This window comes from Scyliorhinus torazame, chromosome 17, assembly GCF_047496885.1.
Source record: "Scyliorhinus torazame isolate Kashiwa2021f chromosome 17, sScyTor2.1, whole genome shotgun sequence".
Lineage (NCBI taxonomy): Eukaryota > Metazoa > Chordata > Chondrichthyes > Carcharhiniformes > Scyliorhinidae > Scyliorhinus > Scyliorhinus torazame.
In genome coordinates this window covers 88,087,965-88,101,715 of record NC_092723.1, presented here as the reverse complement: position 1 = coordinate 88,101,715, position 13,751 = coordinate 88,087,965, and the positions used below count along the sequence as shown (strand labels likewise).

The 13,751-nt window shown below is 47.9% G+C and overlaps 1 protein-coding gene across 1 annotated transcript in view; it reads left to right on the top strand.

The window, feature by feature from the left end:
- Window positions 1-13,751, top strand: part of LOC140393991 (CD9 antigen-like) — a 385,099-nt gene that overhangs the window by 352,253 nt on the left and 19,095 nt on the right. Inside the window, exon 5 of the mRNA XM_072480718.1 lies at window positions 8,968-9,063. Within this exon, the coding sequence (XP_072336819.1) occupies window positions 8,968-9,063 (96 nt within the window). The remainder of the gene's footprint in view (window positions 1-8,967; window positions 9,064-13,751) is intronic.

Here is a 13,751-nt window from a genome sequence, read left to right as displayed (position 1 = left end):
AAAATATAAAGTCCAACAGGCTTGTTTCGAATCACCAAGTTGTTGGACTTTAATCTGGTTTTGTAAGACTTCTTACTGTGCTCAGCCCAGTCCAACGCCGTCATCTCCACCTCATCAATCTGAAGACGTGGAAATAAAGTATGAGACAATTTGACTTTCAGAAGAGCACTTCGATTTCTTCTAAGAACAGAACCATCAGTCGCTTGAACAATATACGAATGAGGTGCTGCTTGACTCATGACCTTAGCTAAATCAGACCATCCTCCAGTGGGAATCTGAATTCTCACTAGATCATCTGGATTAAGTAGTTCCAATGATTTTGCATGTTCATTGTAATATTTCTCCTGAAGATGCTTTTGATGCTGCATTTTCTCTATGACTGGCTGAAGATCAGGATCAGCTGGTTGTAAACAGGGAAGAGTTGTAGCAAAAATCTGTTCATTAACAACTGAGCAGAAGATAAACCAGTTGAGAGAGGAGTAGTCCTCTAATTCAATAAAGTTAAGAACATATCTGAGTCAGAGTCAAGGGCTTTCTTGAAAAGTTGTTTTGCAATGTGAATGCCTTTTTCTACCTTGCCATTAGATTGCAGATGAGGAGGACTGGACGAGTGAAATTAGTTACGAGCAAATTCTGTCCAATCATTACTATCAAAGCAAGGTCCATTGTCTGGCATGACTCTGCAAGGTAACCCATGAGGAGCAAATATTTCTTTAGTCGCTTTGATCACGGATTTCGAAGTAGAATCAGACAATTTCATTACTTCTGGATAGTTTGAAAAATAGTCAATGATCAAGACATAATCACGACCATGAAAATGAAAATGATCAATACCAACTTTCGACCACGGAGTCTTCTCGAGATCATGAGTTGTGAGTTTCTCTTTAATCTGTGTCGATTGATTTCGCTCGCATGTCTCACATTCTACCACAAAAGTGGCTATGTCAGTATTTATTCCAGGTCAATATACTGCCCGTCTCACTCGGCGTTTACACTTTTCTATTCATAAATGACCTTCATGAACCTTCTGGAGGACCAAATGCTTCAGTGTTGTGGGAATGAAAAGACGACCGAGACGCAGTAGAAATCCATCGACAACAGTGTGATCAAATTTAATATTTCTGAAGTTTGAACAGTTGCCTTTTGGCCAACCATTTTTCATATGGCTGATTACTCGTAACATTGCATCTTTTTCAGTTTCTGCTCTGGTGAGCTTGAGTTTTTCATCAGAGACAGGAAGAGTTTCAGCTAGAAGTTCCGCTTGAGCTTCTACGAGTTGAACTATCTCAGGTTGCTGTTCATCTGTTTCTGTCGCACGAGATAATGCATTTGCAATGATAAGATATTTCCCTGGAGTGCAGACCAGCTGAAAGTCGTACCTTCTTAGTTTCATGATTATTTGTTGCATACTTGGAGTGATATCATTCAAATCTTGGGCGAAATTCTCCAGAAACGGCGCGATGTCCGCCGACTGGCGCCCAAAATGGCGGCAATCAGACGGGCATCGCGCCGCCCCAAAGGTGCGGAATGCTCCGCATCTTTGGGGGCCGAGCCCCAACATTGAGGGGCTAGGCCGACGCCGGAGGAACTTCCGCCCCGCCAGCTGGCGGAAACGGCCTTTGTTGCCCCGCCAGCTGGCGCGGAAATGACATCTCCGGGCGGCGCATGCGCGGGAGCGTCAGCGGCCGCTGACAGTTTCCCACGCATGCGCAGTGGAGGGAGTCTCTTCCACCTTCGCCATGGTGGAGACCGTGGCGGAGGCGGAAGGGAAAGAGTGCCCCCGCGGCACAGGCCCGCCCGCGGATCGGTGGGCCCCGATCGCGGGCCAGGCCACCGTGGGGGCACCCCCCAGGGTCAGATCGCCCCGCGCCCCCCCCAGGACCCCGGAGCCCGCCCACGCCGCCTTGTCCCGCCGGTAAGGTAGGTGATTTAATTTACGCCGGCGGGACAGGCAATTTATCGGCGGGACTTCGGCCCATCCGGGCCGGAGAATCGAGCGGGGGGGCCCGCCAACCGGCGCGGCGCGATTCCCGCCCCCGCCGAATATCCGGTGCCGGAGACTTCGGCAACCGGTGGGGGCGGGATTCACGCCAGCCCCCGGCGATTCTCCGACCCGGCGGGGGGTCGGAGAATGTTGCCCCTATCTTTATTATATGAACTAATGGTCGGTGATCTGTTTCAACCGTGAACATCGGAAGTCCATACACATAGTCATGGAATTTCTGTATTATTGTCAGCAAGCCTAAATACTCCACCTCAATCTGAGCGTAACGTTGCTCTGTGGTGGTCATAGATCTGGATGCATATGCAATGGGTCTCCAAAAAGCATCATCATTTTTTTGAAGAAGGACTGCCCCAATCCCATTTTGACTCGCATCTGTGGAAATCTTTGTTTCTTGCCCAGGGTCAAAGAAGGAAAGGACAGGTGCGATAGTTAATGCTGACTTGAGGTCTAACCATTCTTTGTTGTGCTCTGCAGTCCATGAGAAGAATGTGTTCTTCTTAATGAGGTAACACAAGGCTGTTGTTTGTGAAGCAAGTTTGGGGGTGAATTTTCCTAAGAATGTCACTGCACCAGGGAATCTCAGAACTGCTTTTTTATCTTCTGGGATGGACATCTTCTGGATGGCAGCAATCTTGTCATTTTCTGGTTGCACACCATGTTCCGCGATTTGGTCACCCAGTAATTTTAATGTTGAGATACCAAAGTTGCACTTGGCCCGATTAAGCTTCAATCCATATTTGTGTATTCTCTGCAACACTTGCAAGAGTCTTGCATTGTGTTCTTCACGAGTAGATGACCATATTATAATGTCATCAACATACACACGGACTCCATCTATGCCTTCTACCATCTGTTCCATGGCACAATGGAATATCTCAGATGCTGAGATTATGCCTAATGACATTCTGTTAAAACAGTAACGACCAAACGGTGTGTTGAATGTACACAATATTTTACTTGTATCATACAGTTGCATTTGCCAAAAACCTCTGGAAGCATCTAGTTTAGAGAATATCTTGGCATTAGCCATTTCCCGAGTTATTCCCTCGCGTTTTGGTATTGGATAGTGTTCACGTCTGATATTCATATTCAGATCCTTCGGATCAATACAAATCCTGAGGTCACCATTGGGTTTATAACGCACACCATCGTGCTGACCCAATCTGTTGATTCTGTGATCTTGGAGATGATTCCAAGGTGCTGCATGTGTTCCAGTTCTTGCTTGAGACGGTCACGTAACGGAGCAGGAACTCTTCTTGGAGGGTGTACCACTGGTTTAGCATTCGCTTTCAGTTGAATTTTGTATTGAAAAGGAAGAGTATCCATACCTTCAAATACCTGAAGAAACTTAGTTAGGATGCTTTCAGTATCTTCCTGCACAGACGGAAGAGGTTTGTCGGTGCTGTAGATTCGTTTCACAAGGGGTAAGTCTTGACAGGCTTGTAATAGCCAGGGGCTGGTTTAGCACACTGGACTAAATCGCTGGCTTTTAAAGCAGACCAAGGCAGGCCAGCAGCACGGTTCAATTCCCGTACCAGCTTCCCCGAACAGGTGCTGGAATATGGTGACTAGGGGCTTTTCACAGTAACTTCATTTGAAGCCTACTTGTGACAATAAGCGATTTTCATTTCATTTCATTTCAATAGTGAAGATTGTTTGGCTTCAACAATCTCGAACCTCAAGGTTATCACAGTGTTGTTGTTTGTCACTAAGAGATAGCATAACCCTAAAGAAGTAATCGTGTTACCATTGTAGTCACGTTACTGGTAATTGGTTTTCTGAATCTTAGGACTATGACAAAGTTGTGATAAATCAAGAGTATTGATTAAATTAGCAGATGCTCCAGTGTCCAGTTTGAACACAATCTCGGAACCATTGACTTGTAATGGAGTGTTCCATTCAGATTCTGTGTTAATCGATTGTATGGGATGCAGTATCTGTGGATAGGAAGTGTTCTTTACAGTTGTCTGGTACTTCTCAACAATACCCACAAAGAAAGAATCTTCAAGACAATAAGCATCTATATTAACATTAGGGTTGTCCATCTTAGAGGTTTCAGCACTTGTATTATTCTGATCACTGATCATTCATATGTTTCTTCATTAAATTTGAAGTTTTAAAGTGTGTCCCTTTTAATGCATTGGACAGCAAAGTGATTCAGTTTGCCACATTTGGAGCACATTTTTCCATGTGCTGGGCAATTTTTATGTGGGTAGGCGTGTCCACAATGTCCACACGTATGACGTTGCTTTCGTCATGCGCAAATTGGTTGCGCGCATGCACAGAACGGTCTTCGTCCAAATCGCGTAGTTTGTTGAAGTGCCCATGTGCAGATCGACAATGCGCATGCGCAATATGGTTGCCATCCGAAACGCGCTTGTTTCTCAACTGCGCTACAGATCCAACGCAGTCGGCCCCAAGGTTTTCACGCCCTTTTCCTGAATCAGTGTTTCTGAATTCTGATTTTTGGATATTTCATTTGTTCTGCACATTTCAATTGCATCTTCCAATTTTAATTCTTTTTGCCTTAATAAACGCTCTGAGTTTCTCATCTTTGATGCCAAAAACGATTTGATCCCTGATCATTGAGTCTGACAAAATGGAGGAATTACAGGTTTGTGACTTTAATCTTAAATCAGTAATGAAGCAATCTATGGATTCTCTATCTTCCTGCACTCTTCTTTTCAAGACAAATCGTTCATAAGTTTCATTAATTTGAGCTTTACAATGAAGGTCAAATTTTTCAATAACTATATCAAATTTCTTTTTATCAACTCCCGCGGAGAATTGGAAAGAGTTATATAGTTCAATAGCCTGTGGTCCAGCCATTGTTAAAAATAACGCGAGTTTTCTGTTATCACTAGCAGTATTTAAATCTGAGAAAGAGAGGTATAGTTGAAATTGCTGCTTAAATATTTTCCAATTTACATCACCTTTACCAGAAGTCCGGGACGGTTTCAGAGTCTGCAGTTTCTCCATGAGGTCTGGACTTGTCTGCGTGCGTTGATGTAACAGGTCTGGAAGCAGTCCTGCCGTCGATGTCTGAGCACGTGCAGGTTTTCTTTCTTCTTAGATTCTATCTAATTTTAGCCAAATTACTTCACTAATTCCCTGACACCATGTAATGTTCTCCAAGATAGCCAAAAGTCGTAGTGTTTACAAAGAACATTGTGGTGTTGGGCGTTCTGACACACAGATGAGCCAACACGGTTGTATATGGTACAACGCTATTTTATTTAAACTTTCTATGTACAGTTTTGTCTTGATACTCTGCACGTGGGGATTCCCTGTTTGTGATCTTGTAACAGGTCTTGTCCGTGTCTTTGTCCCCAGACCTACTGTCCACTAGGTGTCATGCTCGTACTTTTATGTGGTTGGTGTCCTTGTGTGTGATTGGTTGTGGTGTTGTGTGCTCTGATTTGTCTGTTGGTGTGTCCATCATGATGTGTGTGTTTGAATATCATGACATCCCCCCTTTTTACAAAGATATGTGCCTACGTGGTAATAAATATGATCGCGTCGTGAGTGCATCTAAGAGTGTGTGTGTGTTGTGTACAGCATGTGCATATGACGTAACTATTTACATGGGGCGATGTCGGGTGCGTCACATGAACAAGGTTGTACCATAACAGAACATGAATGCGAACGAGAAAAAAACTTGAACAGTGGTCCAGTCAGACGATATCTGGAACGATAAACAACAACAGGTTATCATATAAAATTGTGTAACTTGTTAGACATATGAACGGTGTTATAAGTCCAGTCTAATGGGCTTGCGACGAGTTCGGGTTGACCGCCTCAAGGGTGGGTCAAGAACCACCGGCTGATGTGCAAGCATGGCCATGGGTGGCGATGGAGAGGGCGTGATCTGCGGCAGCTCCACAAAGTCATCCTCGGAAGCCTGTTGAGGATCTGGCGTGTGCGTACTGTGTGGCTGCGAGCGTGGAAGTCGGCGAAGGGCGCGCCGATTGCGGCGACGCACTGAACCATCCGGCATGCGAACCAGGAACGAGCGGGGAGCCACATGTCGGAGGACTTCGGCCGGTGCTGACCAGCCACCATACGGTTGATGGACGCGTACTTTGTCCCCGGAGGACAGGGGGGGCAGGTCCGTCGCTCGTGTGTCGTACTGACTTTTCTGGCGATCACGCTGCATTTGCATGTTCCGAGGAACCGTCTCATGGTCTGTTGTTGGTGCCAGGATGGACGGTACCGTCGTCCTGAGGGAGCGACCCATTAGTAGCTGCGCTGGCGAGAGACCCGTGGATAGCGGGGCCGATCGATAGGCCAGCAAGGCGAGGTTAAAGTCCGATCCGGCAGCAGCCGCCTTGCACAGGAGCCGCTTGGCAATGTGGACGCCCTTTTCAGCCTTCCCGTTCGACTGTGGATGTAGAGGGCTGGATGTCACATGAGTGAAACCATATGCTGCGGCAAAGGACGACCATTCACGGCTGGCGAAGCAGGGTCCATTGTCTGACATGACAGTCCTTGGAATGCCATGGCGAGCAAATGTTTCCTTGCAGGCCCCAATGACTGCGGACGACGTCAGATCATGGAGAGGCATGACTTCCGGGTAGTTTGAGAAGTAGTCTATAATAACGATGTGATCTCTGCCGAGCGCGTGAAATAGGTCAACACCCACCTTCGCCCAGGGGGACGTCACCAACTCGTGTGGTAGAAGCGTCTCCGGAGGTTGCGCCGGCTGAAACCTCTGACAGGTTGTGCAATTGAGCACCATGTTGGCTATGTCTTCATTAATACCCGGCCAATATACCGCCTCTCAGGCCCTTCGTCTGCATTTTTCGACGCCCAAGTGGCCTTCGTGTAGTTGATTAAGAATCATCTGGCGCATGCTGTGCGGAATAACGATCCTGTCTAATTTCATAAGGACCCCGTCTATGTTGGTCAGGTCATCTCGCACATTATAAAACTGGGGGCAATGCCCTTTGAGCCACCCTTCCATCATGTGGCGCATCACTCACTGCAGAAGGGGGTCAGTCGCCGTCTCTGCGCGTATGTGGGCCAGATTTGGATCATCAGCTGGCAGATTTGCTGCTGTCAGAGTCACGTGTGCCTCAATTTGACGCACGAACCCCTCCGCATCTGGTGGTGTGCTCACTGCTCGGGAGAGCGTGTCCGCCACGATGAGATCCTTCCCCGGAGTGTAGATCAGTTCGAAATCATACCTCCTGAGTTTAAGTAAGATGCGCTGAAGGCGAGGGGTCATGTCGTTCAGGTCTTTGTTAATGATGTTGACCAGGGGCGGTGGTCAGTTTCAACCGTAAATCGTGGCAGGCCATACACATAGTCGTGGAACTTGTCCAGTCCAGTTAACAAGCCCAGGCATTCTTTTTCTATTTGCACGTAGCGCTGTTCGGTAGGGGTCATGGCTCGTGAGGCATATGCAACCGGGGCCCATGACGACGTGCTGTCTTTTTGCAGGAGTACCGCTCCAATACCAGATTGGCTGGCGTCTGTTGAGATCTTTGTAGGGCGAGTCGTGTCAAAGAACGCCAGCACTGGTGCCGTGACCAGTTTGTGCTTGAGCTCCTCCCATTCCAGCTGATGCGATTGCTGCCAGTGGAATTCTGTTGATTTGTTTACGAGATGGCGCATATTCGTTGTATGAGAAGCCAGGTTGGGAATGAACTTCCCAAGGAAGTTGACCATGCCCAGGAATCTTAGGACAGCCTTCTTGTCAGCCGGCCGTGGCATGGCTGTGATGGCGCTAACTTTGTCTGCATCGGGACGGACCCCTGATCGTGAGATGTGGTCCCCGAGGAATTTCAGCTCCATCTGGCCGAAGGCACACTTGGCGCGGTTGAGACGCAGGCCATTTTGTCGTATGCGGGTGAAGACACGTCGTAGACGATGCATGTGTTCCTGCGGAGTGGTGGACCAAATGATGATATCGTCCACATATACACGTACCCCTTCGATGCCTTCCATCATCTGCTCCATAATGCAGTGGAAAACTTCAGATGCTGAAATGATGCCGAATGGCATCCGGTTGTAGCAGAATCTGCCAAAAGGGGTGTTGAACGTGCATAGCCTTCGGCGGGCCGGGTCCAATTGGATCTGCCAAAATCCTTTGGACGCATCCAATTTGGTAAATATTTTGGCTTGCGCCATCTCGCTGGTGAGGTCCTCTCGTTTCGGGATGGGATAGTGTTCCCGATATGCCTACTGTACTTTAACACCGTGCGGCGAGTGAGGCATTTACACGGTGCCGGAGCATCCCAATTTGGCGTCAAACCGACGCCGTTTGCGATTTTGGCGTCGGAAGCTATTCTCCACCCAATCGTGTTTCGCGATATTGGCTTCGGCAAGTCGAGAACCCCGCCTCTCGTCTCCCAAACGGAGAATTCCAGCTGAGACATGAGAAAAAAACATTTTCACACACGTGTGGCTCAGGTCAGGAATGCTCTGACTGGACGTGTGCTGGAGGCAGGTTCAATCGAGGCATTCCGGACGGCATTAGATGATTATTTGAATATAAAAAATGTTCCAGGGGAAAAGGCAGAGGAATGGCACCACCTGACGATGCTCGTTTGGAGATCTGGGACAGACACGATGGGCCAAATGGCCTCCTCCGTCACCATGACAATTCCATGATTCCGAGATCTCATTCTCCCACTTGTGTCTCAATCATCCCTTCCAGTGTCACCCTCTCCATTTCACTGTTTCCTCTTGCCCCGTGTCCTTGTCTCTCCCACTATCCCTTTCCTGTCCATTCTCTTTCTCATTCCCTGTTTGATTCTACATTCACTGTCTCTCTCTCTTGCCCTCTTCTCTTCATTGCTTTATCTCTTTCTCTGCGCCATTCTGTATCATCCTCTCTCTCCCTTGCTCTCTCTCTCTCTACCCCCATCCTGTCCTTCACTCACCCCCTTCTTCCACTCCATCATATTTGATTGTGGATCTTGTTGTAAGATGGATTTTTTTTCTTTTTACTCTGATAGATTCTGCAAGAGATGAATGCTTATTACAGTAAGTCACTGAATGTTTATCGTACAACTGGATCTGGAAACAGGACACTGTACGCCATTCACAATGTGGTGAGTAGACGCTACACACAGTCACGCTGAATGTTGACCCTGTGCTGATTGTATTCTGTATCAACCATCCAAACACTTGTGTTAGTGAACACCTTACACACCCAACACACCAGATATTCATGGTGGAGTATTCACCATGAGTCCCCAGAACAGTCACAGCACACTGAGCATCCTATATTATACATGGCATAACCCACCCCTTAAATATTCTCATTAATTTGGCCAAAGAGGGAAAAAAGACACAGTGGGCAGGATTTTCCTTCTGTATTCAGGAGCCGAATAATGGGAGAAAACAGGTTCCAAACCACCACTTGCTGGAGGCGAAGCTTGTTCCGCAATATTTGGGGAGGCACTCCCCTAACTGGCTATCTCCATATTCGCTGTACTTATCGGTATCGGGGTTGGTTTAGATCAACTGACTGGGCGGTTGGTTCATGATGCGGAGAGACGCCAACAACACCGGTTCAATTCCCGTGCCAGCTGAGGTTACCATGCAGGCTCTGCCTTCTCAACCTTGCCTCTCGCCTGAGTTGTGGTGACCCTCAGGTTAAACCACCACCAGTCAGCTCTCTCTCAAAGAGGGAGATATTACCATCCAGACCAGGCCCCAGCAGTGGCTAGGATACTGGACAGAAACCTCAAAGTTTATTTTAATTTTGTAAGACTGTGAGGAAAGGATACCTCACCCCAGGAGTGATTTTACAAAGAAATAGGCAGATGGTTTATTAAAACAAATTTTATTACTAGCACAGTATTAAAATATCTTGACCATCACACCAGAAAATAGCTTACAATTACTCCTTAAGTAATGCTAATCAATGCAGTGGCACAGTAACCCCTAATTGCTGTCTTCATTCCCACTCACACAGAAAATAAAATCTCGGGCTGGATTCTCCATTATTGGGACTATGCCCCACACCGGCCTCAAAAGGGGAGAGTTTCACGCCAGAAAAACTGGCATCAAAGGGACACGAATTCCCAGCCCTGCAGGGGACTAGCAGGGACCGGGAGTAGATCTCACAGCTTATGCTGCAGATACGGGCCCCCGCACTTCCGGGCTGGAGGCCGCGTATGCTCATGGCGGTGGCCTCCAGCGGTCGCACCGTGCTCCATGGTGGACTTGGAGCATGGAGCTAGACCCAAAAAAGAAATCACCGATTGGCCGCGCGCCCGACCCTCAATGCCCGCACAAGCATTTACCGGCTGCCTATAAGGCCCCGCCCGTCCTCCGATCGGCCCACCCCCGACCAGGGCAGCCACGGACTGAGTCCACAGCCGCCACGCGAGTATCCCGACCGGCTGGACCACATTAGTTCCAGGCTGTCGGGACTTCGGCCAGTCGGGGGCGGAGAATGGCGGAGCGGGCTTCTGGCAATGGCCTCAGGTAGGTCCCAGGTGGCACGATGTACTCCCCGAGTACGCCGCTTTTCGGGGCCCGCAGAACCCGGGAACTGGCGGCAGTCCCGATTTCGGCGTTGGGGTACGGAGAATTCAGCCCCTCAGCTCTCAATTCGCTGTTAGCCCTCAGGAATACTTGCTTTTCAGAGATGTTCTTTGAGAAAGAGATCTTTTGCTACTGCTGTACAGAAAGGACCCGAATCCTGTCAGAACTATGCAGAAACTCTGGCTGTATTTCTCCAGAAGATGTTTCTCAGCTTGTTTCAGCTCACCTTCCAATCAGACAAGTCTGAAATGCTTGGAAAGAAACTTAATATGTCCACAGACATATCTTTAAGTGAATTGCAGTGAAATTGATGCTTGACATCTGCTCACAGCTTCCTCGGGAACTCAACTGACCTGCTTTTTCTGCAAAATGCCTGATACCTTAGCTCCACCCAGTAACTGCATCATCTTACCAAGCTGAAATCTAATTAATTCCACAGGGAACCCGCTTAATAAAAACAAAACTTCCCAAGCCTTTTACGATGCTTTAATTGTACCCCTGGCTCCCAATCTTTTAAACCAGGATTTTTAAAAACTTGACTGCAGCAGTCTCTCTCTCACACACACACACCTAACCCAGGCCTTTAACCCTTACTGCACCAAACACATATAATACAATATATCTGAAATTCTTACATTAATCACAGAGAGCAGCCTCTGGTCTTTGGGGAATATGGCAGTTTTCACTTATCAGCATGGTGAGCTGGCTTCCCATGCTTAAGACCCAATCAGAGGTCACTTAGCACTGGAGTCTCGGCAGCCCCAGAGGGAGAGTTGGCACTGCTGAGATGGGGTGGAAGCTGTGAGGATCCCTCACCAAGGTACATTGTGATGGGAAAAGAAACACCAATACTGGATCGCCATTGATCACGATTGCACACTTTCCTTCCTGCGGTCCGACCAATAGGATGCAGGCTTCATCTCTGATAAACTGAACCTGCTGCAGAAGGGCTGCCTCCATTGAGTGGGCTGACTGACCATGCGGAAGATGGTTAGGAGGCTGAAAAATCACCTTGAATTGAACTTTAATCACCTTCATATACTGTCTGCCTCTGTAGATCCCTTGAGAAGGTGGTGGTGAGCTGTCTTCTTGAACTGCTGCAGTCCATGAGATGTAGGTACACCCACAGTGCAGTTAGAAGGGGTTCCAGGGTTTTGACCCAACAACAGTGAAGGAACGGCGATATATTTCCAAGTCAGGATGGTGAATGACTTGGAGGGGAAACCTCCAGGTGGTCGTGTTCCCAGGTATTTGCTGCCTTGTCCTTCTAGATAGTAAAGATCATGGGCTGGATTCTCCGCCCCTCCGCGCCACATTTCTGCTTCACCCTGCCGGCGGGATGTTCCGTTACGCCCGCCGGTCAATGGGGTTTCCCATTGTGGAGCAGCCCCACGCCGTCGGGAAACCCTCGGACTGCTGGCAAAACGGAGCATCCCGCCGGCGGAGAATACTGCTCCATGGTTTGGATGGTGGTGTCAAAAGGAACTTGGTGAGTTCTTGCAGTGCATCTTGTAGATCAAAGGTTTCCAAATTGTGGACCAATGGGGTCACAATGGGCACATTGGGCGATGGTGAGCTGCCCCTCCTGTGGGATGGGAGACGACCGAGGCTGGAGCCTCCGGCTGGACAGACCTGGATCGATCCTGCCAAATAGCAAGGCAGAACTGATGAGTGAGCACACAGGCCACTGTAACAGCAGAAATCTCTTCGAGCGGGTGTGCAATGTTTCTATGCTGACTTGGTGCAGTCAGTGACAGGCAGCTTTAACTACAGTGAATGAGGCAGAAAAAAGGTCACCAGGCTCCACACAAACCTGGGTTTAGGCTTTGATCTTTACTGTTTCTGCATGTCCCTCCTTGGATTCCTCTCCCATTAAAGGAACCAGACCACTCGAAGGCCTTGTGAAAACTGCTGCTCTGATATTCTGTTTAACTGAGACAAGCTTGATTGATTGATATTTATTGTCACATGTACTGAAGTACAGTGGCAAGTATTTTTTTGCGGACAAGGGAACGTACACAGTACGTACATAGTAGACAAAAGAATAATCGACAGAGAACATTGACAAATGGTACATCAACAAATAGTGATTGGTTACAGTGCGGAACAAGACCAAACAAGCAATACATGAACTGTTGGAGTGTCTGCTGAAGTTGACCACATATCAGAAACTGAGCAGTCCTGAAGTGCATCTTCCGTGGGTAAGGCTCAGCCCAACACAATTTAGAGTGTGTCCCCAGAGGGGATCCCACAGCCTGAGAATCCAGCCTGAGTGGTCCAGCCTGAACATCCAAATCAACCGAGGGTTCAACACCTGGCATTCTGAAGAGATCACCACCTGCAAAGACCTCAATCCCAACAGTGAAGATCCTCAAATTTCTCACACCTCTTAATCCCTGTTATTCTTGAACCATTCCTAGCCCTTCGCCGTATTTCTGTCTTGTGTGTGTCTGGGTGGAGGGTGGGATAGGGTTTTTGGAATAGGTAGACAAATAGACCATCGTTCCATTATATGTTTATCTTTTACTCTTGTTATACATAAACAGTTTTACTTATAAATTTGGTCCCTGTAATTGATTGGGGCAGTCAGGGGTTAAAGATCTCAGGAAAATGCACAAACTATTGGTTAATTCACTTCTGTTGGGACTCTGAGGTCTGTGGGGCTGGAACTGACTGTGCACTCACCCAGGGTGTCGTAACAAGTGTGTAAGTGTGTGTACGAGTACATAAGTGCATATGTGAGGGTGCGTGAGTGAATGTCTGTGTGATTGTGTGTGTGTGTGTGTGTGCGGCAAAATTCAACTACATCCTTACGCAGCCCAGGACAATAAAAATGTTTTTGTAATTTTGCTCGGGTTTTCCTTGCTCTTAAATGATTCTGTACGGCAACCTTATGTGCTACCAGCAAAACCTCCTTTCTGTAACCCACCGGTAATACCAGCTGATGATCTTCTACCCATTTCTCATCTGCCTGAATGTGTATGTGTCTCCACTTTCTCATTGATACATTGGGCAAGATTCTCCGACTCCCCGCCGAGAAATTCGTCGGGCGCCGACCTAGCCCCTCAAGATTGGGGCTCAGCCCCCAAAGATGCGGAGCATTCCACACCTTTAGGGCAGCGCGATGCCCGTCTGATTTGCGCTGTTTTGGGCGCCAGTCGGCGGACATCGCGCCGTTTCCGGAGAATTTCGCCCCTTATTTCCAATGTAAAACACTCTGGTACACCCTCAGATTCTATGTCTG